The sequence below is a fragment of the Myotis nattereri genome (assembly GCF_964212035.1).
Source record: "Myotis nattereri genome assembly, chromosome: 3".
NCBI lineage: Eukaryota > Metazoa > Chordata > Mammalia > Chiroptera > Vespertilionidae > Myotis > Myotis nattereri.
In genome coordinates, this window is record NC_138077.1 from 172,213,940 (window position 1) to 172,237,544 (window position 23,605).

Consider the following 23,605-nt stretch of genomic DNA (forward strand, 5'->3'; position numbering starts at 1 on the left):
TCTTTGTCTCCTCATTTTTTATGCTTCCCTGTGTTGATAGAGTGGCTTTCTGTGGCTAGGTGTCCTATAGGGCCCAGTGACTCAGCCTCCCCAATTACCTGAGGTGGACACTCTTGGCACACCCCTTTGTGGGCTGTGTGCACAGTCTTGTAGTTAAGCCTTGATTGTTGTTGGTATCACTGGAAGGAATTGACCTCCAGGCCAATTGGCTGTGAGAATCAGCTGTGTCTGCAGTGGGAGAACTTCTGTGCTGGAGACACCATTCTGGGGCAAGACTTGCTTCAGTGGGGCTTTGGTGCTCACTGAGTCTGCCCCCTGAGTGTGTCCCTTATGGATCTGAGGAGTTGTAATCTGGATGGTCCCACTCTGACCACTGGGTACACTGGCTCTTGGATCTAAGGAGGTGCTAATTTAGCCTCTGCCTGAGGCTACCCAGCAGGAGCTACAGAGAGATCTGCAGATTCCTCTTCCTTGTTTGGGGTTTGGAGGTGCCCAGATGAGGCCCAGCTGTGAAGCAGTGCAAGTTGCTGTGGGGCCTTGAGCCTTCTTTTGGATGTTCTGGGTCTCTCTGACCCAGGTGCAGTTTATTAGGTAATTTTGGATCTCAAAGGGCCAGGGCATTCATATGTAAAAGCCTCTGCTCGCAGCTTGGGTGGGGAGGGGGTCTCAAGGAATCAACAGGGTGGGGCAAGCAGCTATGGCTGCTCCTCAGTCCTACCCTAAGAGGCCCCACGTCTCAGTGTCCCGGTAATCGTCTCAGTGTCCCGGTAATCGCTGCAAGCATCTCTGAGAGAAAGCTGCCCTTGAGTTCCAACTGATGCCAGACAGTCCAGTCTCTCCCCGTATGAGTCTGGGTCCTCAGAGACTTGCCCGGAACTGGAGTTCAGAGCAGTTGTGAGCTTGAGACTCCCTCCCGTTTGAAAAAGACACCAGTGTCCTCCGTTGCCAGCCCTTTCCAAGTGTGCCTCCGTACCTCTGCACTTTACTTCCGCACCTCCTCTGAGTCTCAGTGTGCATTTCTCTTTCCTTCTAGTTGTAGAATTTCCACTCAGCCAGCCTTCCTGTGGTTCTGGATGATGTCTGTTTTGTCTTTTAGTTGTAGTTTTGAAGTGGTTGTGCGAGGCAGCAATTTCAGGTGTTTACCTATGCCGCCATCTTGGTTCTCTCAGAACCTTTGATAATTTAAGTACTGAAATGAGAGCGATGAATAATACCATGGCTTAAAATTATTTTCTAGAGGAAAAAATGCATGAAATGGTAAAATTTAGAAACATATTATGATCAGAGCAAACCATTCCAGAGTAAAACTATTTTTTAAGCCTACCAAGTTTAATTTAAACATTTAATCTTTGAAATGGTAGCTCGTTCCTGTGCTAGATTTCTGTTTGTTTGGTTTGTTTTTTTGCTGATTCTTTTTCATTCATTCATTCATTCATTCGTTCAGTATTTTACGTGTATTTATGTGTGTCTCAGGAATTTATACCTTTGAGACTTGCTAAAATGAAGTGATTTAGAGGACCGAGACAATAATAATTTGGTTTCTTTCCAGACTTCTTGCAAAAATATGATCTAAATTCATTCAAAAACATTTTCAACATGAAGTTTTTATTTATTATGTTTACATTGTTTTTACAATATATTTTTATATGCAGCTCAGCTGAAGATAGACATTTCTCCGGCACCTGAAAATCCTCATTATTGCCTAACCCCAGAGCTGCTTCAGGTGAAGCTTTACCCTGACAGTAGAGTTAGACCTACCAGAGAAATTTTGGAGTTTCCTGCTAGGGATGTCTATGTTCCAAACACTACTTACAGGTAATACATTTTAATTTGGGAAAATTTTGAAATAAGATACTGTATATTCTAATAGTAATATAGAACTAGAATGAAACTCTTCAAAAATCTTGTGTAGCTTTGTTACTTGTTCCATTTCTTATCGCATGACTATATTAATAGCTGTAATGTATGAAGCTTTTACTGTGTGCCAGATAAAATCTTAATTATCTTACATACATTATCTTACTTAATTCTCGTAACTTGAGGTATGTGTTACCTTCATTTTAGGAGTGAATAAACAGAGATCGAGAGGTTAAGTATACTTGAGTATGGTGGAACTAGCACTTGAATCGTGGGCTGTTAGTTTAAAACATATGAACTCCTAGTTCCTAGTTTTTCTCAAATGGTCTTATTAACAGAATCTAGCATTACATATGAATCAAGTTTATGGGCCTAAACTATGTTCTAACAATAACAGTATTTGGTAAATATACACTATTTAGAGAATACCTGACACGAGATTATTGGCTAAGCTATTTAGGCTGAACACTACATAACTCCAGGGGTTCCATTTATGAATGATGCTCTCCACATTTTGTGAATGCTGAGACCATGACTTGATATGTCTGTTGGGATATACAACAGGGCAGCTCAGACATAGGATCCTAATGCACACTTCCCCATCTTAGCATATTTCACTACCATTTACCCAGTTCCTGAGGCCAAAATTTTGGGAATCAAAATGATTTCCCTTCTTTTCTTACTCCTCCATTTACTCCTAGGACAAGTTTTATAGGTTTTAATTTTTAAATGTATCCCAAATCTAGTATTTTTTATGTCTTCCACCTCTAAAACTCAGTCAAAGTCACCATGTAGGTCAGCATTGTCAAATAGAAATATAATCTTAACCACATTTGTAATTTAAAATTTTATAGTTGCTACATTAAAAAAATAAAAAGAAACAAGTGAAATTAATTTTAATTATTTGTTGTTTAACCCAGTATACCTAACATAGCATTTTGACATGTACTAAATGTAAAAATTATTGAAATATCTTACTTCTTTTCTCTCCTACTAAAGTCTTCAAAATCTGAGGTGCATTTTACTTTTAAAGCACTTCTCATTTCAGATGCCAAGGAGCCATGTAGGACTAGGGGCTATTATATTGGATAGCTGCTAATCTTGAATTTTGTTGTACCTTTTTAATTTGATCATCTTATTTCTGCTCCTGCCTTAGTCAACTCTCAACATTGCAGTCAGAGAGGTTTTTAAAAGTTAAAAATCAGATCATTCATTCCTCTTTCTAAAACCCTCTAGTTGTTTCTATTATAAGTAAAAAAAGAAGTATCTTTTGTAATTGTCTATAATACTCTACGTATCTGGCTTCTGCCTTTCTTTAACTTCATGTCCCTCTAATCTCTGCTTTGCTTGCTTCATTTTAGCCTCAATGGCCTTTTTGTTCATCCTTGTACAAACAAAATTCAATTCTGCGTAAGGCTTTCTATTTGTTTTCTTTGCCTGTTGTTTTCCCCCAGATTTCTGCATGGCTTGGTTCCTTTTTCAAACATATATCTCTTAAAGGTCACTTCTTAGAGAAGCTTACTCTCATCACCCTACCTAAAATGATCCACTGCTTCCCTCCTCTCGCTCTTTACCCTTATTGTATTTATCATTATCTGACGTTATATGTAGTTATGGGATCATTTTTGTCTTTGTCATTAGAATGTAATTACTGTAAATGCCAGGGACTTGTCTGTTTTGTTTACGGCTTTATCTTCAGCATCTAGCACAGTGTGCTAGCACACCAAAAGCACTTAATAAATATTTATTCAATGAATTAAGAAACTGGAAACTAGGCACTGGTCTAAGGGTGGGATTTAGAGTCTACAGATATGAATTTATAAAAGTAGTTTTTATGTTTGAGATGGAATGCTTGATTTTATATTTTTAAAAAGGTCATTAAAACCTTATTTTATAAAGGCTTATTGTGGGAGATAGTTAAGCCTACCTTCATGACCTTGAACTGCACATTTCACACAGATTGAGTAATTTTGACCTAGTCTATTTTCCATGAGAACACTTTGGACTTTGATAAAAAGGCCAACTATTGGGTCCCTTTTCAATTTTGAAAACTGTTGCGTTGGATGGTCGCTTGATAGTACATGCATACATGCAATGCTTGCGGTTGTTAGTGATGGGAAAATCAAGGAAATTTGATTATCCTATAACAGAAGGTGGAATATGTAGCCATATATATTTGGGATAGGTTTCATAAAAGAGGCAAGTTGGAGGTACTGAATAAATACTGGTTAAGGAGTACATTTTTGGTTAATGAGTGATTTCCATGAGTCACACTATTAGGAAGGAAAGATACAGGCATGAAAACATGCTGACTCTAGGATGAGAGAGAGTGGGTAAATAGATTGTGCTGAAATAGGTAACCCTGAAAGAGGAAATGAGTATACTTGCTTTCAGTAAAATTCAAACTGGTGCAGAGTAAACTCTTGGTGTAGAAATTTTGCAATACAGTAGTCTCCCTGTATTTGCAGGGATGTGTTCCAAGACCCCAAAGGATGCCTAAAACCCCTGGGAGTGACAAACTCGATATTGTAAAAATCCTCACTTAATGCCATGGATAGGTTCTTTGACTTTAAGTGAAATGCCATGTAGCAGAACCAACTTTACCATAGCCTAATAGATATAAACAAGAGTTAAGTTTCTATAGCATCTCATCAGTGTTAGAATAAAATGATGTTAAATGAAATGATGTTATTTGAGGACCTGCTATATTGTACTATGTTTTTTCCTATACATACATACCTATTATAAAGTTTAATTTGTAAATTAGGTACAGTAAGAGATTAACAACAACTAATAGTAAAATAGAATAATTATGTCAGTAGATTGTATTAAAAGTTACATGAATGTGGTATCTCTCTCTGTCTAAAAATATCTTACTGTACTCACTCTTTTGTGATGTTGTGAGATGATACAAATGCCTACATGATGAGATGAAGTGAGGTGAATGATGTAGGTATTGTGATGTAGTGTTAAGCTACTACTGACCTTCTGATAGTACATCAGGAGGATCATGATGATGTCATGTCTTTTACCAACAAATTTAATGCCCTTTTCATCTTATCTAAGCAGTATGCACTGGGCTGTAACTTTGGCAGTTTGAGGTGTGACAGCAAAACTAGCACAAGCTTCTTTCTTCTTCACCATTTCACGGATAGAAGATTTGTTCTTACTTTAGATTTAGCAGCCAAGGAATATGATGTTTTTTCTTTCCTTACTAAGTCTAGAAGGTTCACCTTCCACTTAAAGCAATACTTTAAGGCTTCTCTTTGGCTTATCCTAATTGCCTGCATCACTATTCTTGTGCTTTAGAGACCATTATTAAGCAAAATAAGGTTTACTGAACACAAGCGCTGTCATCCACTACAGTTGATCTGATCACCTAGGCAGCTACTAAGTGACTATTGAGTATGTAGCATCTATAGCTTGGAGATGTTGGTCAAAGGATATTCATATCTTAACAGGATGAAGTGGGACAGTGCGATATTTCACCATGCTATTCGGGATAGTGCACAATTTAAAACTTGTAAATTAAAAAAGAAAACCCTTGTGAATTGTTTATTTCTGAAATTTTCCATCTAATATTTTTGGACCATGGTAGAGCATGAAACTGTGGGAAGCAAGACTGCAGGTAAAAGAGGGAATTTCAGTAATTCACTAAAATCAAGTAGATTGACTATCTTTGCTCTTGGAGTTTTTATTACTTTTTCTCACAATTCATATTATTATGTTTGTCAGATTTACTTTTCTGTCTTATCTTTATTTAAGTGTCAGTTGAAGGGTACAAATAGTAATGCTGCAAGGTTGCAGAGGAAGGAGCCTCCATTTACTAGATAGTTGTGGAAAAGTGACATTATCTCTAACTTGAGGTATAAATAGAACCTAGCCAACCAGAAAGGTCTGGGAGGCATTCTAGGCAATGAAAAGTCATTAAGAAAGTATATAGAGAATGTTTAAAAGTAGGTAATTTTTATTAGAGCTGAGGGATTGTGTTGGGCAGGAAATGATTAAAGAGGTAACTAGGGTTCAGATTATTAAAGTCCTTGAGTACCTGGAAGAGATTTGGATTTCATTTTGTAGGCTTATGCTCTTTCATGTTCTTGTGAGTGCACAGCTATATGGGACATGCACGTCCATAGGATAAACATGATACATCTTTCAGGAACATCACTTCTTAGAAGATTTGGGAGGAAATAACTATACTAATAAAAGTGTAATATGCTAATTAGACCAGGAGACCTTCCGGGAGATCTTCCGGATGTCCTTCCGGACAAAGCCATGGTGGTGGGGCCAAGGCAGAGGTGGTTAGGGGCAATCAGGTTGGCGGGGGGGGGGGGGTGTGGGCATTTGGGGTCAACCATGCCAGCAGGGGGGGCAGTTGGGGGTGAGCTGGCTGGCACAGGGGGGCAGTTGGAGGCAAGCAGGCCGGCATGGGGGGGCAGTTAGGGGTGAGCAGGCCGGCAGGGGGGGCAGTTGGGGGTGAGCTGGGTGGCAGGGGGGGGGGCAGTTGGAGGTGAGCAGGCTGGCAAAGGGGGCAGGTGGGGGAGATCAGGCCAGCAGGGGGAGGCAGTTGGGGGCGATCATGTCGGCAGGGGGGGCAGTTGGGGGTAAGCTGGCTGGCAGAGGGGGCAGTTGGGGGCATGCTGGCTGGCAGGGGGGAGCAGGTGGGGTCAATCAGGCTGGCGGCGGGGGGCAGATGGGGGCCATCAGGCCGGCAGGCAGGTAAGCAGTTAGGAGCCAGAGGTCCAGGATTGTGAGAGGGATGTCCGACTGCCAGATACCCACAGGGATCTGGCCTAAACCGGCAGTCGGATATCCCCCGAGGGGTCCCAGATTAGAGAGGGTGCAGGCTGGGCCGAGGGACACCCTCCCTCCTGTGCAAGAATTTCGTGCACTGGGCCACTAGTTTTTATATAAAGATAGATTTGTGGAGTAGAAACTACAATTCACATGTAATTTTAAGATAAGATCATAAAATTTAGATAAAGTCCTATTAAGATTATAAAATAAATCTTTGCTTATATCAAGCCATTTTATCCTATAACTGCAGAATCTATAAGGATATGTTTTCATTATCTTTTCTTTGTTGTTACACTCTTTTAGTAGACAAGTTTGAGAGACACAGGTTGAAGCAGTATGCAGCCATTACAAATTTGTTTTCCGAAGATTGAGGGGCAATAGACATAAAATTAGGAGCCCAGGCAGGAGACTAGGTAGATAATTTTAAGACTCAGCTTAAAGGCAGTCCTTGGTAGGTTTTTGGCGGTAAAAATGGGAAGAAAGCATATCAGGTTAAGAGACTTCAAAGGAAGATTGTGACAGATTTATCAGATGAAGAGACTTTTCAAAAGAAGATTGTGATAGACTTAGTGGCTTATGATAGAGGAGAGGTGGTTTACAAAGTTCAGTGAAAAGCCAGAGATGTTTCTTGGGTTTTAAACTTCTGTGACTGAGAAGCATGGCAGTGCCATTCTATATAATAAAGAGCTAATATGCTAAGTAGACCGAATAGCAGAACGACCATCTGGATGACCTTCTGGATGAAGCCGGGCTGCGAGGACTGGCTGAGGCTGCCAGGGCCGAGCCCCTTGCACAAATTTCATGCTTCGGGCTTCTAGTTAGGATATAATGAAGTTAGGAGGAGAGTGGGATAGGGCCGTGGTCGGCAAACTGCGGCTCGCGAGCCACATGCGGCTCTTTGGCCCCTTGAGTGTGGCTCTTCCTAAGCCTTAGGAGTACCCTAATTAAGTTAATAACAATGTACCTACCTATATAGTTTAAGTTTAAAAAAATTGGCTCTCAAAAGAAATTTCAATCATTGTACTGTTGATATTTGGCTCTGTTGACTAATGAGTTTGCCGACCACTGGATAGGGTAAGAAGGGAGGAAGGACCGGCAGAGGCAGTAAGGCATTGATGAATTTGTTATTTGATATTTTGAATTTGAGGAGATTATAGGATATTGAAAGGAGAAGTGGCAGGTAGGGGAATTGGAGAGAAAGCTGGAATAATATGCAGATTCCAGAACTTTATTCATAAAAAATAAATGAGTCTATGAGAGTAGATTGAGTTTCTGGAAGGTCAGAGTAGAACAGATGATTGAAGATTGGTCATTGGCGTACAATACTAAATACTGGCAGGGAATAGGACCATAAAGATGGATTAAAGTTAGGGATAATTCTCAGAGAGTGTAATATTATGGAAGCAAAATGAAGGTCAAATTTGAAAAAAGAATATTGTTATTGGTAGTTTCTTTAAAAACATTTAAAACTGAATACTGACAAGTGATATGATTGTCAAAAATTTTACATCTAATAATCCTGGAAGATTTAGAATTTAAATTACTTAAATTAGAAATAACAATTGTACTTCTATTGGATGTAAATAAAAACTGCAAGAATTTAAATTTCTATAAATTAGGGGACTGAGTCTATTGAATTTGAAAACATACATCCACATGACTCAGGCTGTTTAAACATTCAGTAACTTGAATGATTTTTAATTCGTTTTGAAAGCCTACACATAGGTATTAGATTCACACTATGTCCAGGGAGAACACATTATTTAAGTTGATGTCACAAATACATTAATTCTTTAAAAAAAATATTTTTATTGATGTTTAGAGATATGGGAAGGGGGAGGGGGGAGAGAGAGAGAGAGAGAGAGAGAGAGAGAGAGAGAGAGAAAGAAACATTGATCGGTTGCCTCCTGCATGCCCCCTACTGGGATCAAGCCTGCAAACTAGGTATGTGCCCTGACCAGGAATTAAGCCTGGAACCTCTTGGTGCATGGGATGATGCCCAACCAATGAACCACACTGGCCAGGGAACAAATACATTCAGTCTTATTATATTATGATATGATACCTTAAAATGTTTTGTTTTCTCAGTATTATTAAAGTATGTAAAATGTATACACTAGCCCGGTTGGCACGGCTCGGTGGTTGAGTGTTGACCTGTGATCCAGGAGGTCACCATTCAATTCCTGGTCAGGGCATATGCCCCAGTTTTGGGCTTGATCCCTGGTGTGGAGCGTACAGAAGGCAGCCAATCAATGATTCTCTCTCATCATTGATGTTTCTCTCTCTCTCTCCGTCTCCCTTCCTCTCAAATCAATTAAAAAAAAAAAAAAAATATATATATATATATATATATATATATATATATATATAATAAAATGTATATACTATAGATAAGTTAGATAATATATGTTAAGGTACAGTGGCACCTATATTAAAGTCAATATGACTTAGTAATCATGAACTACTGAATTTAAGACAGTGCACCTATTTCAATACAGTATTTCATACCACTTCATAAATAAAGCATACCAAACATTTAAATATTCCAAATATTCCAAATTCTTTTGTAGCAAAATGAAGCATCAATTTAAAGGTTTTTTGTTTTCTTTTGTTTTTTTAAAAAATATTTTATTGATTTTTTACAGAGTAGAAAGGAGAGGGATAGAGAGTTAGAAACATCGATGAGAGAGAAACATCAATCAGCTGCCTCCTGCACACCCCCTACTGGGGATATGCCCACAACCAAGGTACATGCCCTTGGCTGGAATCGAACCTAGGACCCTTGAGTCCACAGCCCGACGCTCTATCCACTGAGCCAAACCAGTTAGGGCGAAGCATCAGTTTAAAAATTCATATTATAGATTTTTACATGTACTATGAATTGAATGAATTTTAGTTTTGAATTAAATAGTATGTATTACAGTATTTAAAAACTATATACTTATAGGTTTTTATACTTATTCAAGCTTAGAATTTTAACAAGGAAACTAGTGTTTTTTAACTGAGGAGGTTGTGAAAGTAGCCCACATGATGACTTTTAAACTAAAAGTCTCTATTTAAGCTTTTATTTTAAAAAGTTATTTAAGCCCTAGCTGGTTTAAAAATTTACCCATTAGTTAAAATTGATTTCCATATCACAAAATAAATGAATAAATGATATGAGAATTTGATTAAGAAGGTAAGTGGTATTGTTTTAGGTGATGTGATAATATGTTTAATCTTAAATCAACAGTGGCTTTAGAATAGTTTTTTCTAAAGCCTTCTATTTAATACCAGATTATTAAACCACAATAACTTGGGGTGATTTTAATGTTTAATTTATTGGCTTTTTAATTTGCCTTAGTTCAGTCAGAGCTTCATGAATCTTTTGGATGGATCAACATTTTGGTTGATTTGATGGAGTATAACCTTCCATTTTGAGACTTCCAACATATTCCTCTTCTCCTCTCTGGCTTAGTTTTTGCTCTTGGCTTGTTATATTTACCATTTAGGTTGTTTTCTTCACATACATCATGCCACCACCAGCCTCCTAAAGAAGATAGATATGCAATTGAATGGATAGAAACTCATATGTAGTTATTGTTACTGTATTTCCACATGAAGTATATCTTTATTTCTTATAAATATGACAGTGTTGTATGCATGTATCTTTATAAACTAGAGGCCCGGTGCACAACATTCGTGCACTCGGGGGAGGGGGGGCGTCCATCAGCCCAGCCTGTGCCCTTTAGCAGTCCGGGAGCCCTTGGGCGATGTCCGACTGCCGGCTTAGGCCCGTTCCCCAATGGGAGTGGGCCTACGTCGGCAGTCGGACATCCTTAGTGCTCCATGGAGGCGGGAGAGGCTCCCGCCACTGACACTGCACTTGCCAGCCGATAGCCCAGCTTGTGGCTGAGCGGCACTCCCTCTGTAGGCGCGCACTGACCACCAGGGGGCAGCTCCTGTGTTGAGCGTCTGTCCCCTGATGGTCAGTGCGTGCCATAGCAACCGGTCGTTCCACCATTTGGTCGATTTGCATATTACCCTTTTATTATATAGGATAATCTGTACAAGACTCATATACTCCACCAAAAATAAAATATCTGAGCAAGATTAAAGGTAAAAAACACACAAGTTGAGTTAGCATTTAATATAACACTTAATATGATACTTAAATTAAGATGTTATATATGCTAATAATACTTACATTAACACATATTAAGATATGTTTTACCAGTAGAAAAGTGATTATTTGGGATTCAGTTTTTAAAGAGTTGGCATTGTAGATACTTTAGGAAGATAGTGTGAACATAGAAAAACAAAGTATTGATATTAGGAAAAGATACCTGAATAACTTTCTGGACAATTGAAGTGTCCTTTTGCTCTGTGATCCCAAGTAGAAAACACCAAATCTTTGTTTACCAGGAGTGTACTGGGTACATTGCCAGTAATCTCAACTAGGTGTAGTTTATAGTTGGTTTCATGATTTCCCAAGTGAAAAGAATATTCAATATAATGCTTGGTGCCTTTCCAATCTTCTAGTTCAATTCGTAAAATGTAATTAGATTGCTTTACTATGGAGTATATCTTCTCTAGACCCAACCAAAATTCTCCTGAAAAGAAAAGTGGTAAAAATCTGTGGATTGTTAACTGCAGATTAGGCAATGACTTTTTTTTTTTTTGAGAAAGTTTTTACTAGTGTAAATAAATGAGTTGTTTTAGTCTCAAATTCCTTAGTTATTTTAGAGTCTCTTAAAATATTTCTTTTTGAAACAATTTTATTGAAGATCGTTACATGTACAAAATTGTTAAAAATATTATAGGCTTGCCTAAGTCTGATTATTTTTTCTCAAATGGATATTGTGAACCACAGTTCATGGGTTAAACATATTAGGCTATTATAGACATTTTTAGGTCTGATCATTGGTAAAATATTATCTGTACTGGCTTTACTATCAACTGTTTATTAATACCATATACTATGAAGAGATTTGTTAAGTATTTCCAGAGACCTGGATGATAAGTCATTTTTCTTAGATATAATCTTGCCCTTTGACAATTGCTTGATATATATGTTGTTGTTGTTGTTTGTAGAAAAAGAAGAAAATAAAAATTTAAAAACATTTAAATTTAAAGAGTATAATTTTAATAACTTTTCTCTATAATTGAAAAAATTATTTTTATTTGGAATTAAAACATAACATAAATACAGATAGATGTTTTTAAAATATCACAACCCTTTTTATTAAAATATTTAAGGAAAATGTCAAAATTTTCTGTTGATATTGAATTACTAAGAGAGCTCTTTTTAAGAATTGCAACTACAACTAGCTTACTTTCTTTTTTTAAAATCTCAAACATAATTTAATGGGAAGGCTGACAAAGACAGGCTAAACATTAAGATTACTGTCAACAGTGTTCAATCAATTTTGCTATAGCTAGAAACCAGGAAGCAAGGAAAAGTTGGCTTTTTCAACACCAAGCAAATAACAACTACCACCAATGGATGGAAAATGGCATACTTGAGAAATAGAAATTTGGTACCAAAACTGATTTCCTATGTGCTTCCAGTGAGTTAATATAAGAAAACCTAATTTAAAGATATGAACAGAGCCATATATTGGGCACTTATTCATGTATAAACTTTGGAATGCATTATAAGTGGCTTATCTTCTTTCCAAAATAAATGAATACTTTGAAATTAACTGTCAGCCTTTTATTTTGGGGTTGATTCATTCTTACTAGTAGAAGATTTGAAGCTACAAAACATTACTGAATATACCTTTTAGTTAGGAATTTAACTGGTAGTTTGAATGCAAAAAGGTTTTTAATGCTCAAATAGTATTGAGTGTTTAAAAATTTGATAAAATGATGAATATTTTCCATTTTATAAATGTTTACTTGTACATCATTCATGGATTCTATAACATGTAAACCTCTTTTTATTTTACTAATTTTATTTTTTATCTTATTTACTAATTTTATTCTGTGATCAAAGTATAATACTTTTGGAGAACTAATTTATTTTAAACACATCTTATAGTATACATTTATATTATTTAAATAATTGAAATCTAAACGGTTTATACTGTACATCTGACAGCTTCACCTCTTACATCCTCCAATAATTGATATCTAAGATGTTAATAAGAAAGTAGAGTGACTAGTGATAAGGATGGTTTTCTTCGTCATTCATAGCATTTACCATGTATCAAAATATATAGCATTTAATTATAATTTTTTTTAATAATTATGATTATTAGAAGCCATCAAATTAAATTATGATAAGTATACTTAAGAGCAGACATCTAGTTTTGAATAGTATAATTTAAATAAATACATAATAAGTGTAATTACTAACGAATGTGTAACTGTTAAGTCCTTTGAAGGCTGGGACTGTTCTCATTCATTGTTACATTCCTAATGCCCAGCCTATAATAAATAAATATTTTTAACAAGTAAATGAATGAATATGAAGTCACCTTACCATCAAGCCGCCCGAAACCATATTTGTAGTTTTCCCAAGTTTTATTGAAGTTTTGTGATCCATCTATTCGGTGTTGAATTAATGTCCAGGAACTACCTGAATACAGTGAACAACAGTGCATTTTTAGTAGACTGATGCTGATAGATTTAACAAAAGACTTTTACTTGGTTTGGTTTTGATTGGTGGCTGTGTAAGATAATTATTACTGCTATTACTTTATTAATTTATTATGGTAAAGATATTAAGTAAAGGATAACTAATGAGTTTGTCTTAAACTTATTGACAATAGTCATTTTAGATTATTTTTTGGAAAATATTTAATATATGCATAAGTACCTATATTAAAAAAACAAATATAAGTATTAGATCTATATAACTATTACTCAGGTTATATATATTTCATTTGATATATATTTAGAATAAAAATGACAGGATCAGTATTACTAATAGGTAGTAAGTAACGTGAACTAACTACTGTCTGTTTTCTTTGTAGGCTAGTTTTACCTGATTTAACATCACAGTAGACATTAAAAACTTGAGAGTCGCTGGGTCTAATGGAATAGATGCCACTTGTATGTTCACCTTTGTTATAAATGGTGGTACAATCTGCAGGAATGTCTAGAATCAACAAAATGTTACTACATAAGATATAGTAATAAGAACAATATCTTTAGAGCTTGAGATCTTGACATTTTATGGATTTATAGTGAATGTAGCCTTGAGCCTTCTTCAGTAATGTATTACTGAAATTAATGTATTACTGAAGAAGTACTTTATGCTAAGCATTTTTATTAGATAGCATGTTATGCAAAGAATGCCAAAATAGTTACCATGAGATTATTCTTTTACATCACTATAATACCACTATTACATCTAAGAAAATTAATAATTCCATATTATCTAATATCAAGTCTATATTCATATATCTCTGATTATTTTAAGAATGTATTTTATAGGGTTAAAAAGACTAAAACATCAGGATCCAATTTAGGTTGACATTGTATTGGGTAGCCTTGTCTCTTTACTCTCTTTTAGTCTAGAACAGGCCCTGAGAATAGAGATTTTGTGATGGAAGAAGAATTTGATAATAGCTTCAGGAAGGAAACCAAATTATCTTACCATCATGTTGTACATTTTTTGTTTCATTTAAGTGAAGAGAGGGAGTAGTTCTGGGTGCTCTTGGTTTTGAAGAAAGAGAATTTTCTGTGGATTCTTGAATACCAGTTCTTCTTAACTGATAAAAGAATATAAATCTACTTTTAAAAAAATGATACTGAATATACAGTTAGGGGAATCTGAGTGAGGATATTAAAAGTACAGCTTGCATGTATCTTTTAATTCATAATGTGTTATTGCTTTTGGTTTTTTAAAAATATATTTTATTGATTTTAGGGAGAGGGAGAAGGAGAAGAGATATAAACATCAATGATGAGAATCATTAAATCAGCTGCCTCCTGTACCTCTCCCCACCACTGGGGGTGGACCCTGCAACCCCAGCATGTGCTCTGACCAGGCATTGAACTGTGATCTCCTGGTTCATTGGTTGACACTCAACCACTAAACCACACCCGTCAGGCTTTGCTTTTGATTTTTAAGAGGGATAAACGATGCTATACAGATTATACAGATCTGTTCTAAAAATAATTAATCAGGCACATTTTTTAATGAGTTAAAAAATACAGAAAGAGCAAGGCAAAGAGACATCAAGACCAAAGGCAGAGACTTTGCGTAAATATTTTAATATGTTCTGTTTATTTATCTGAATAGAATATATGTTGTAATCAATAGCAAGGCAGATTATAAATTTATTAATTCTCAGTTGCAGATTTTATTGTTTCTCAGACCTGCCTTTAAGACATAGCATATAATTCAAACAAGGCTGCTTTCTGATAGTTTTTGACATGTAAACATATCTGTAAAGGTAACAGATTGGCAGGCTTATTTATTTACTTTCAATATTTTCAATGTTTTATTGTCCTGTGAGTTTAGCAATAACAACTTATTTAATGTGTGCTAGGTTTGCAATTTATAGGCTGAAAACTCTTCTTATTGATTGTCTGAGAAAAGCAGAGTATGTATATAATATTTTCTTTTACTGGTGTTAGTTTTTTTATGTCAAGAGGTTCATTTAATCATAATAAAAGATATAGGAAAAATAATTTAGAAAAATAACAAAATAATGAAATTATGGAAATCAAAACTACTTGTCAAAGAAACTGGAAAATTTTCAAAAAATAACCTACCAAATTATGATTCATAAATTAGCAAAAATAACCTACTAAAATTAATGTCACATAATTACTGAAACATATAATGATATTATGGTTTACTGGAAATTGGTAATATTTGTTCTATAATTCTTGGCAACTATTTTTTAATCCATTTCTCCAAGTCTGTTATATTTGAACCCTCTTGAATGACTGTTTAATAGTGTTTATTAATTAATATTTCAAACTATCCTATATAATAGAAGCCGAATATGCTAAGTGTCTGACCGTTTGACCAGTCGTTATGATGTGCACTGACCACCAGGGGACAGATGCTCTGACCAGTAGGTTAGCTTGCTGCGGAGGTTTGTCTGATTGGTACTGTGCGAGACAGTCCTGACATGCCCTGGAGCCCTCCTGCGGTCCCTCACCAGCCCCGATCATGCACCGGTGGCGTCCCTTGGCCTGGCTTGTCCCCTCTCCCAACCCGGGACCCCTCTGGGGATGTTGGAGAGTCGGTTTCGGCCCGATCCCTGCAGGCCAGGCCGAGGGACCCCACCGATGCACGAATCCGTGCACTGGGCCTCTAGTGGTATTATATATTGGAATGCTTAGATTCTGACAGCTTTATTCTAAACTAGGGGCCCGGTGCATGAAATTCGTGCACTGGGCGTGGAGGGGCGGGGAGAGTGTCCCTCAGCCCAGCCTGCCCCCTCTCACATACTGGGAGCCCTCAGGCATTGACCCCCATCACCCTCCGATCGCCTGATCGGCCCCTTGCCCAGGCCTGACGCCTCCGCCAGAGGTGTCAGGCTTGGACAGGGGACCCCCTTCTCACCCCGATCACTGGCTCTGGCCCCCGCCCAGACCTGAGGCCTCTGGTCCAGGAATCATGCCTGGGCAGGGGACCCCCATCTCCCTTTGATCGCTTGCTCCACCCCCCGCCCAAGCCTGACGCCTCTGACCCAGGCTTCAGGCCTGAGCAAGGGGACCATCATATCCCCCCAATCCCCGGCTCCGCCCCCCGCCCAGGCCTGATGCCTCGGACAGAGGAGTTGATCCTCATCACCCTCCGATCACCAATCACCGGATCGGCCCCTTGACCAGGCCTGAGGCCTCCGGCAGAGGTGTCAGGCCTGGGCAGGGGACCCCCAGCTCCCCGCGGTTGCAGGCTCCGCCCCTGCCCAGGCCTAACGCCTCTGGCCTAGGCATCCGGCCCGGGCAGCGGGGACCTGCAGTGGCAGCGGGGGGCGCCGTGATCGTGGGCTTCGCTTTAGGCCCAGGCAAGGGACCCCTAGCTCCTGGGACTGCCAGCTTCAACCGTGCCCAGCTCCCATCGCTGACTCCCCCCTTACTTTCTGCTATCACTGGCCAGGGTGGCAAAGGCGCCTGATTCTCCGATCATGGCTGGGGGGCAGGGCAAAGGCGGCCCCAGGGCCGCCTTTGCCCTGCCCCCCAGCTCTTAGCTCCCCCCTGGGTTTCCGATCACTGTCAGTGGCAGGGGGCTTCTTCCTGCTTTCCCTTTCGCCTCCCTGCATTGTGCCTACATATGCAAATTAGCCGCCATCTTGTTGGCAGTTAACTGCCAATCTTAGTTGGCAGTTAATTTGCATATAGCCCTGATTAGCCAATGAAAACGGTATTGCCGTACGCCAATTATTATTTTTCTCTTTTATTAGTGTAGATAGGTATTTTTCTTACCTAGCCAGTTGTCTACATTGTAGATTAATTTTATTGTTGGGAATTAAACTTAATTATCAAGTACACAGTTTCTAATAAGAGTAAGTTTTTAATGACTTTTTTTGTGCTATGTCATTACCTTTATTAATTCAACATATGTTTATTAAATGCCTAGTAAGTGTCAGACAGTGTGCTATATTCTGAGACAACAGCAGTTTTAAAAATGGAAGAAGATTCCTGTACTCATGGAGCTTACATACTAGTGCAGGGACAGACAAAATAAATAACTAAAAAGTATATTATGTTAAATAGAGGTAGGTGCTAAGGAAAAAAAGAGTAATGAAGGAGGTAGCAGGTTTCAAGGATGGGAGTAGGGGATTCTAATTTTTAAGTGACCCGAGAAGACTTCATTGAGAATTCTGTATTTGGAAAGGCCCAAAGGAAATGAGAGTGGGCCTTGCAGAACCAGGGGAAGAGCTCTCCAGGCAGGGAACAGCAAGGCAGAGGCCCTGAGATGGCAGCATGTTTGAAGCCTTTCGGTAACAGTGAAGAGGCTTATGTGAGTAGAGTAGAAGAGGTGAAGTCAGTGACATAGTAAAGGCTCCTCCGAGGTCTTACAGGCCTGTGAGTGAGGCAAGAAGCCATTGTAGGATTTTGAACAGAGAGACGTGATCTAATTTAAATTTTAATAATCGTTTTGGCTGTTATATTGAGGACATACTTTACATGAATCCATCCTTTTTTCTCATAACAATCCTGTAAGATGTTTTCTTATTACTATCTCCATAGAGTGAGGAAAGAGAGAGACAAAGGGTTAAGTAATTTATTGAAGGTCACACAAAAGTTTTAGACTCAAGATTCAAACCCTGGTAAGTTTATCAGCTTCAGAGCCTTCAAGCTTAACGATTATGCTGATGTGATCCTTTTACTCACTCTTCAGCTATAATTATTTAAAGTAATTTTAGGGTTCCGTGTTTTCACAAACCTAAAGTTTATGTAAAAGATTGGACATTAAAATATCGACTTACCTGATTTTCTATTTCTTTTATTTGACTGTGCTGTTGGTTTAATTGTCTATATTGCTCTTCCACAGTCTGGAGAAGGTCTTTGATGCTGTTATCTTGCTGTTCTACAAAAGTCTGGACATAGGTTATAGGTTGGTTAGAAATTTCTTTTTTCATTTTTGTTAAATTTTTTTATTTATTATAACACTATCACAGTCTAATTTTTAAAGCTAATAGTAGATTAGAAAAATGAATATAGGTAATTATTTTACTCTTGTGTGCTTCTTTCAAATAGTACATACTTTTTAAAATGTTTTTTGTAAATGTACCATCTCTAAAATCTGATTTCCTGAACTTTAAACTACTTCAATTAAATAAAAATAAAAAACAAAACAAACCCCCCCAAACCCTGTATTTTAATAGAAATAAATCTTTACCATTTACTTTATTACTTGTATTTATTTTAAACATGGAAGAATAGTTTCAAGTTAGATTCCTTTAACATTTTTCTTGCCTCCAATAATGTGCAATATTGTGTTCCATATTTTATTATTTAACTGTAAAGTTATAATTTTCATTTTCATATTTAATGTTAGGGAAACAAAAACTAACTGAAAATTATAATGGAAAATTTTATTTCCTGGAGGCTTTTTTTCTTAAAAAAAATACAGTATTTCAATTGTGCAACAAAGTATTTAAAGTAGCTTATCTTAAATATTTTTTTAAACGATCCTCATTTAAACATAATCATGAACACTTTTTGGTTTCTACTTACTTTAAGTGACGTTACCTCTGGGTGTTCCTGAATTTCAGGTTGATTTTTAATTAAATTGGTTAATTGCTCTTCCAAATACCTCACTTTTTGTTGAAGTAGAATTTTTTCTTCTAGGACGTTTTCAAGTTTTGAGTTGAGTTCAAGTGACATATTCTTCACTTCTTCATTTTTGACTTGTAGTTTGGATGTAGTTGTTCTAAGTTTCTTTTCTTCTTCTTTTATTTCATTAGTTTGCAGTGATAGATCGTAGAAAGACTGATCAAATATGTTGAGTTTTTCAAATATGTCATTAATTTGGCCCTTAGTCTTATGGACAAAGTCTTTAAGACCATGCCCTAATTGAAGAAGGCCATTGGCTAAAATTTTTACATCATCTAACATAGCAAATCTTGATTTTGGCTGTGGAGATATAGAATCAAATGGTGAATAATAGTCTTGGTCAATTCTGGAAGAGATAACTAGAGGAATAATAAAAAGAAAGAGCTTAATTGTGTACATTTTATCCTAATTAGTCAATTTCAAGCAATTTGGGACAAGTTTTCTCTTCCAAGCAGACCTAGATTTCTGAACTCTATATATACCACTGTTTGCCACATAAGGTTGGCAGGTGACTATAGTTAATCATTAAACTGTGTAAACTTGTACGAATGTAACCTTCCACAGTGAGTCAGATCAATGCTAAATGAAATCAAAGAAATGAGCAACTTAATAGGTCATTCTAAATTGTTACTGTATTTAATTTGCTGTAAGTTACATTTTCATTGTTATGTGATCTACCTGTTTTTATTTTTGTTTTTAAAAATATTTTTATTAATTTCAGAGTGGAAGGAATAGGGAGAGAGAGATGGAAACATCAATGATGAGAGAGAATCATTGATTAGCTGCCTTCTGCATGCTCCCCACTGGGGATCGAGCCTTCAACCCGGGCATGTGCCCTTGACCAGAATCGAACCTGGGACCCTTTCGTCTGCAGGTCGATGTTCTCTCCATTGAGCCAAACTGGCTAGGGCATGATCTACCTATTTAAAAAAAAATACATATTTTATTGATTTTTTACAGAGAGGAAGAGAGAGAGAGTTAGAAACATCGTTGAGAGAGAAACATCGATCAGCTGCCTCCTGCACACCTCCCACTGGGGATGTGCCCGCAACCAAGGTACATGCCCTTGACTGGAATCAAACCTGGGACCTTTCAGTCTGCAGGCCAACGCTCTGTCCACTGAGCCAATCCGGTTAGGGCAATCTACCTATTTTTAAAAGCTAATTTTAATTTGTCATGATTTTTAGAGATTTAAAAGTAAGCACCAGACTCTTTTGACTGGTAAATTCATCATTAATGAATTAAGTATGAATTTCCCAAATTATATTTTAGTTTTTATGAAAACAGTTACCTGTTAACAAAAAATAAATGCCTTCTCTGTGAAGCCTTCCTCCACTTTTTTGGGTAATCTTTATGATTCTCAATGCTGTACTCCCATGCTGATACGCTAACAAATGATTATATATTTCTTGTTATAATTATTTGTTAATATACATATTTGCTTCTGATGATCTGTCTTAACCATATGTATTTGTATATTATCACAAAATCCCATACATTAAATAGCATTTTACCCCTTTTCTCCCTTATATTTTGTCTCTATGTTCTAGCCTGTTTTCTATGTACCCACTGAAAGACCAATAGATTATGGTCTTCTAAGGTCAAACCAGAATTAAATACTTCCAGTGTTTGAAATGATTTGCTCATTATACATTTTTCTAAAGTTTGTAACAATTTTGATAATATAAATTTAAGAAAAACAAAACAGTAGTATGTGTAAAAATTAATGTTCCACTGTGCTTCTTCTCACTTATGGTTAAAAGGAAAAACACTTAATACCTTGGTTAAATTATAAGTGATTATTTTTCTTGAGTGTTTATATTAAGAACTTTTGGAGAAAGTAATAATTCTTTAAAAATTTCTTATCTTGACAAATTAACATAGTAAAATTGTTAAGAATGTGGGTTCTGGAATCAGACTGTGGTCTGGGTCCAAAAGCCAGCTCTTGCTGTCTGGCCTTAGACAAGTTATTTAACCTTCTCATACCTCAGTCTCCTCAACTGTACGTTAGAGTAGTTCCATATACTACATAATTATAGGATTATGAGAATTAAAAGAAGTAATGTGTAAAGCACTTAGGACAGTGTCTGGCAAATAGGAAGCACCCAAAATATTAGTCATTATATCTCATGAAACAGGTTTTAATCTGTGTGTGTCTATAAAATCAGCCCTATGTAAAAGAAATTTTGCATGAAGGCCTTTGTTTGCAAAGAGAAAAAAGCTTTTAACATAATGAATTTCAATTTAAATTGTAAATTATCAAGTAACACTTTACAAAATGAACCATTTCTAAATTTCTACTCTTAGAAATGCCTCTCTTTCTGGTATAAAATAGAGACCCTTTCTTTTGATTTAGAATTAAGGGCTTTGGATACATAATATTTACAGTAGAGGTAGATGCTCTAGTGGTTGAGTATGATTGTGGAGAGAGACTGGCTAAATTGGAATGCCCTGCTATTCTGCAGCTATGTGACTCTTGGTCAAATTACTTAGGTTTTCTGCATCTCTGTTTTCTTATCTGTCAAGTGAAGTTAATACCTACTTCATTGAATTGTATAAAGATTAAAAATTAGTGTTTTTGAAGCAGTTAGAACACTACCTGGTGCTTAGTAAACATTACACAATATTATATATTAGTTTTTTATGACAGAAATAATCAATACATTTATGTACATACTGTATTATTCTATTGTTGAATATTATCTAATCTCATGTTAAGACATAAGTTGGGAAATTTTGCCAGAGTCTAGATTTTCGGAGTTTTGTTCTCTTGGACTTTAGTAGTACATGGAATTATATTGTCTTTTGTTTAGTCTGTGTATTATTTTTCTAAGTATCCAATACAGAATCATATAAATATTTCTGTTAAGAGAAATGAAGAATGCAACTAAATAAAATATAGAAATACTTCCAGTAATGAAGAAGAAAAACAAATAAAATTTCCTTATACTTTATATTCTTCCTAACCTTAACCAGTGGTACGTATTATAAAATTATAAAAGCATATGTTGAAGTAGTGAAAAGTTTGAATTTTCTCCCTCCTTTTTTAAAAGGGAAAAGTTAGTGTTGTCATTATTGGTCATGAAGAGCATATTTCGAAACTTCTCTTAAGTAAACTGTCTACTTTTCTGGCTTAACTATTGACCCTGATATTTTATCTACTTTCTAGTTGAGGGGAAATTGAGATGGGCCAACTTCTCATCTCTATTGTATTATAAGCTGTTATTAGCAAGATCTATATCTGTTTTTAATTTATATCCCTTATAGCATGTTAGTACAAAGCCTTACTTTTTGGAGAAACAATAAATATGTACTGAATTAATAAGAGAATGATAAAGTCATAACATGAGAATTTTCCGTTCTTTTTAGAGAAAGGAATTTAAAAAATATCCCCTTCCAGTGCATAAAAGTAACAGCATTAATACCAAAGAGAGGCTGTATGAAGGAATTTTCTTCCATTTGGGTTATTGTATGAGAATATTAACCTTTGCACAATTCATACACTTCCTCCCGTGTATCACTAACAGGTAGATTGGAATCAAGGTCACATATTCTTGGTTTTTAGAATGTATTGTTTCAGGGTAGAAATATTAGGATATTTTTTGATAGTAGTTTGACATGTTACTGAATATAATTAAATAATTTGCCTAATTACAAGCTGTGTAAGAGTGTTAATGTGGGAAATGTGATGAAAGTGGTAATTTTATAAATGTTTTTTTTATTTACCTTTCAGTGCATCCTGCCTGAGTACACATTATTAAAGGCAGAATATAAACTTTGAACTCGTGCCTGTTTAAATAGAGCCCTGATTAAATATAACCAGTAATGTTATAAAAATTAAAAATTTTATGCCAAAGAAAATAAGAGGAACAAAGCAAAATTAGACCCTAATTTAAGGATTCCTAGTTTCCAATAACTAATATAAAATTTTTTTAGCAACTTAGAAATATAGTACATTTAGAAGCCTTGTTTGAATTCCAAGCAAAGCAAAGTCCCTTATCCTCCCCCAGGTTGTGTAATCTTTTGGAGATACAACTTCCGAATAAAATACGAGGCATTTTGGATCTTTTGAATATGGTATCCTGTTAATTTCACCCTTTTTAAATGTGATAATTTGTTTTTGAATTAATGTATTTGGTAGAAAGAATCTGAAAGTAACTGAGAAAAACACGTATAAATAAAAATGTTTATATTAACTAAAGAATAATGCCAGAGTAATTCATTAGCTCCCGTTTCTTCTCTTTGTTCAGAGCAGCATTGTCCAGTGCAAGTATAGTGAATTACACATGAAAAAAAGCTAAAAAGAAGCAAGTGAAATTAGTTTTAATAGTATATTTTATTTAATCCAATATATCAATTACTTTAACCAGTGATCAATACTAATTAGGTATTTTATATTCTTTTTCATGCTAAGTCCTCCAGATAGACACTGAGTCTGGTATATATTTTATCTCTCAGGATATCTCAATTAGAGCAGGCACACATCATGTGCTTGATAGTCTCCTAACCTATTTTATTGGACAGTGTAGATCTAGAAGATGTGACTTTCTCCAGGAATAATTTTATTTATCTTACTTGCTTTCACTATTAATAAATGTTAAATGTTTTATGTTGAAAATACTTACTGTGGAAACTCAGACATTTCAAAAACCTGTAAAAAGTAAAAATTCCTGCCCTGGCTGGTTTAGCTTAGTGAGTAGAGCATCAGCCCTCTGATTGA

General features: G+C 36.3%; 2 protein-coding genes across 3 annotated transcripts in view; one reads left to right on the forward strand and one right to left on the reverse strand.

Annotated features, from left to right (window-relative positions):
- Positions 1 to 23,605, forward strand: part of DOCK7 (dedicator of cytokinesis 7) — a 187,327-nt gene that overhangs the window by 58,273 nt on the left and 105,449 nt on the right. For both annotated transcript variants that reach the window (XM_081087071.1, XM_081087072.1), the window contains exon 14: positions 1,653 to 1,815. In XM_081087071.1, the coding sequence (XP_080943197.1) occupies positions 1,653 to 1,815 (163 nt within the window). The remainder of the gene's footprint in view (positions 1 to 1,652; positions 1,816 to 23,605) is intronic.
- ANGPTL3 (angiopoietin like 3) lies at positions 9,963 to 19,334 on the reverse strand. The gene is made up of 7 exons (XM_081087073.1): positions 18,787 to 19,334; positions 18,036 to 18,146; positions 14,240 to 14,354; positions 13,625 to 13,738; positions 13,121 to 13,216; positions 10,980 to 11,246; positions 9,963 to 10,183 (listed from the first exon to the last, which is right to left on the reverse strand). The coding sequence occupies exons 1-7, from the start codon at positions 19,282 to 19,284 to the stop codon at positions 10,011 to 10,013; spliced, it is 1,374 nt and encodes a 457-aa protein (XP_080943199.1). The 5' UTR covers positions 19,285 to 19,334; the 3' UTR covers positions 9,963 to 10,010.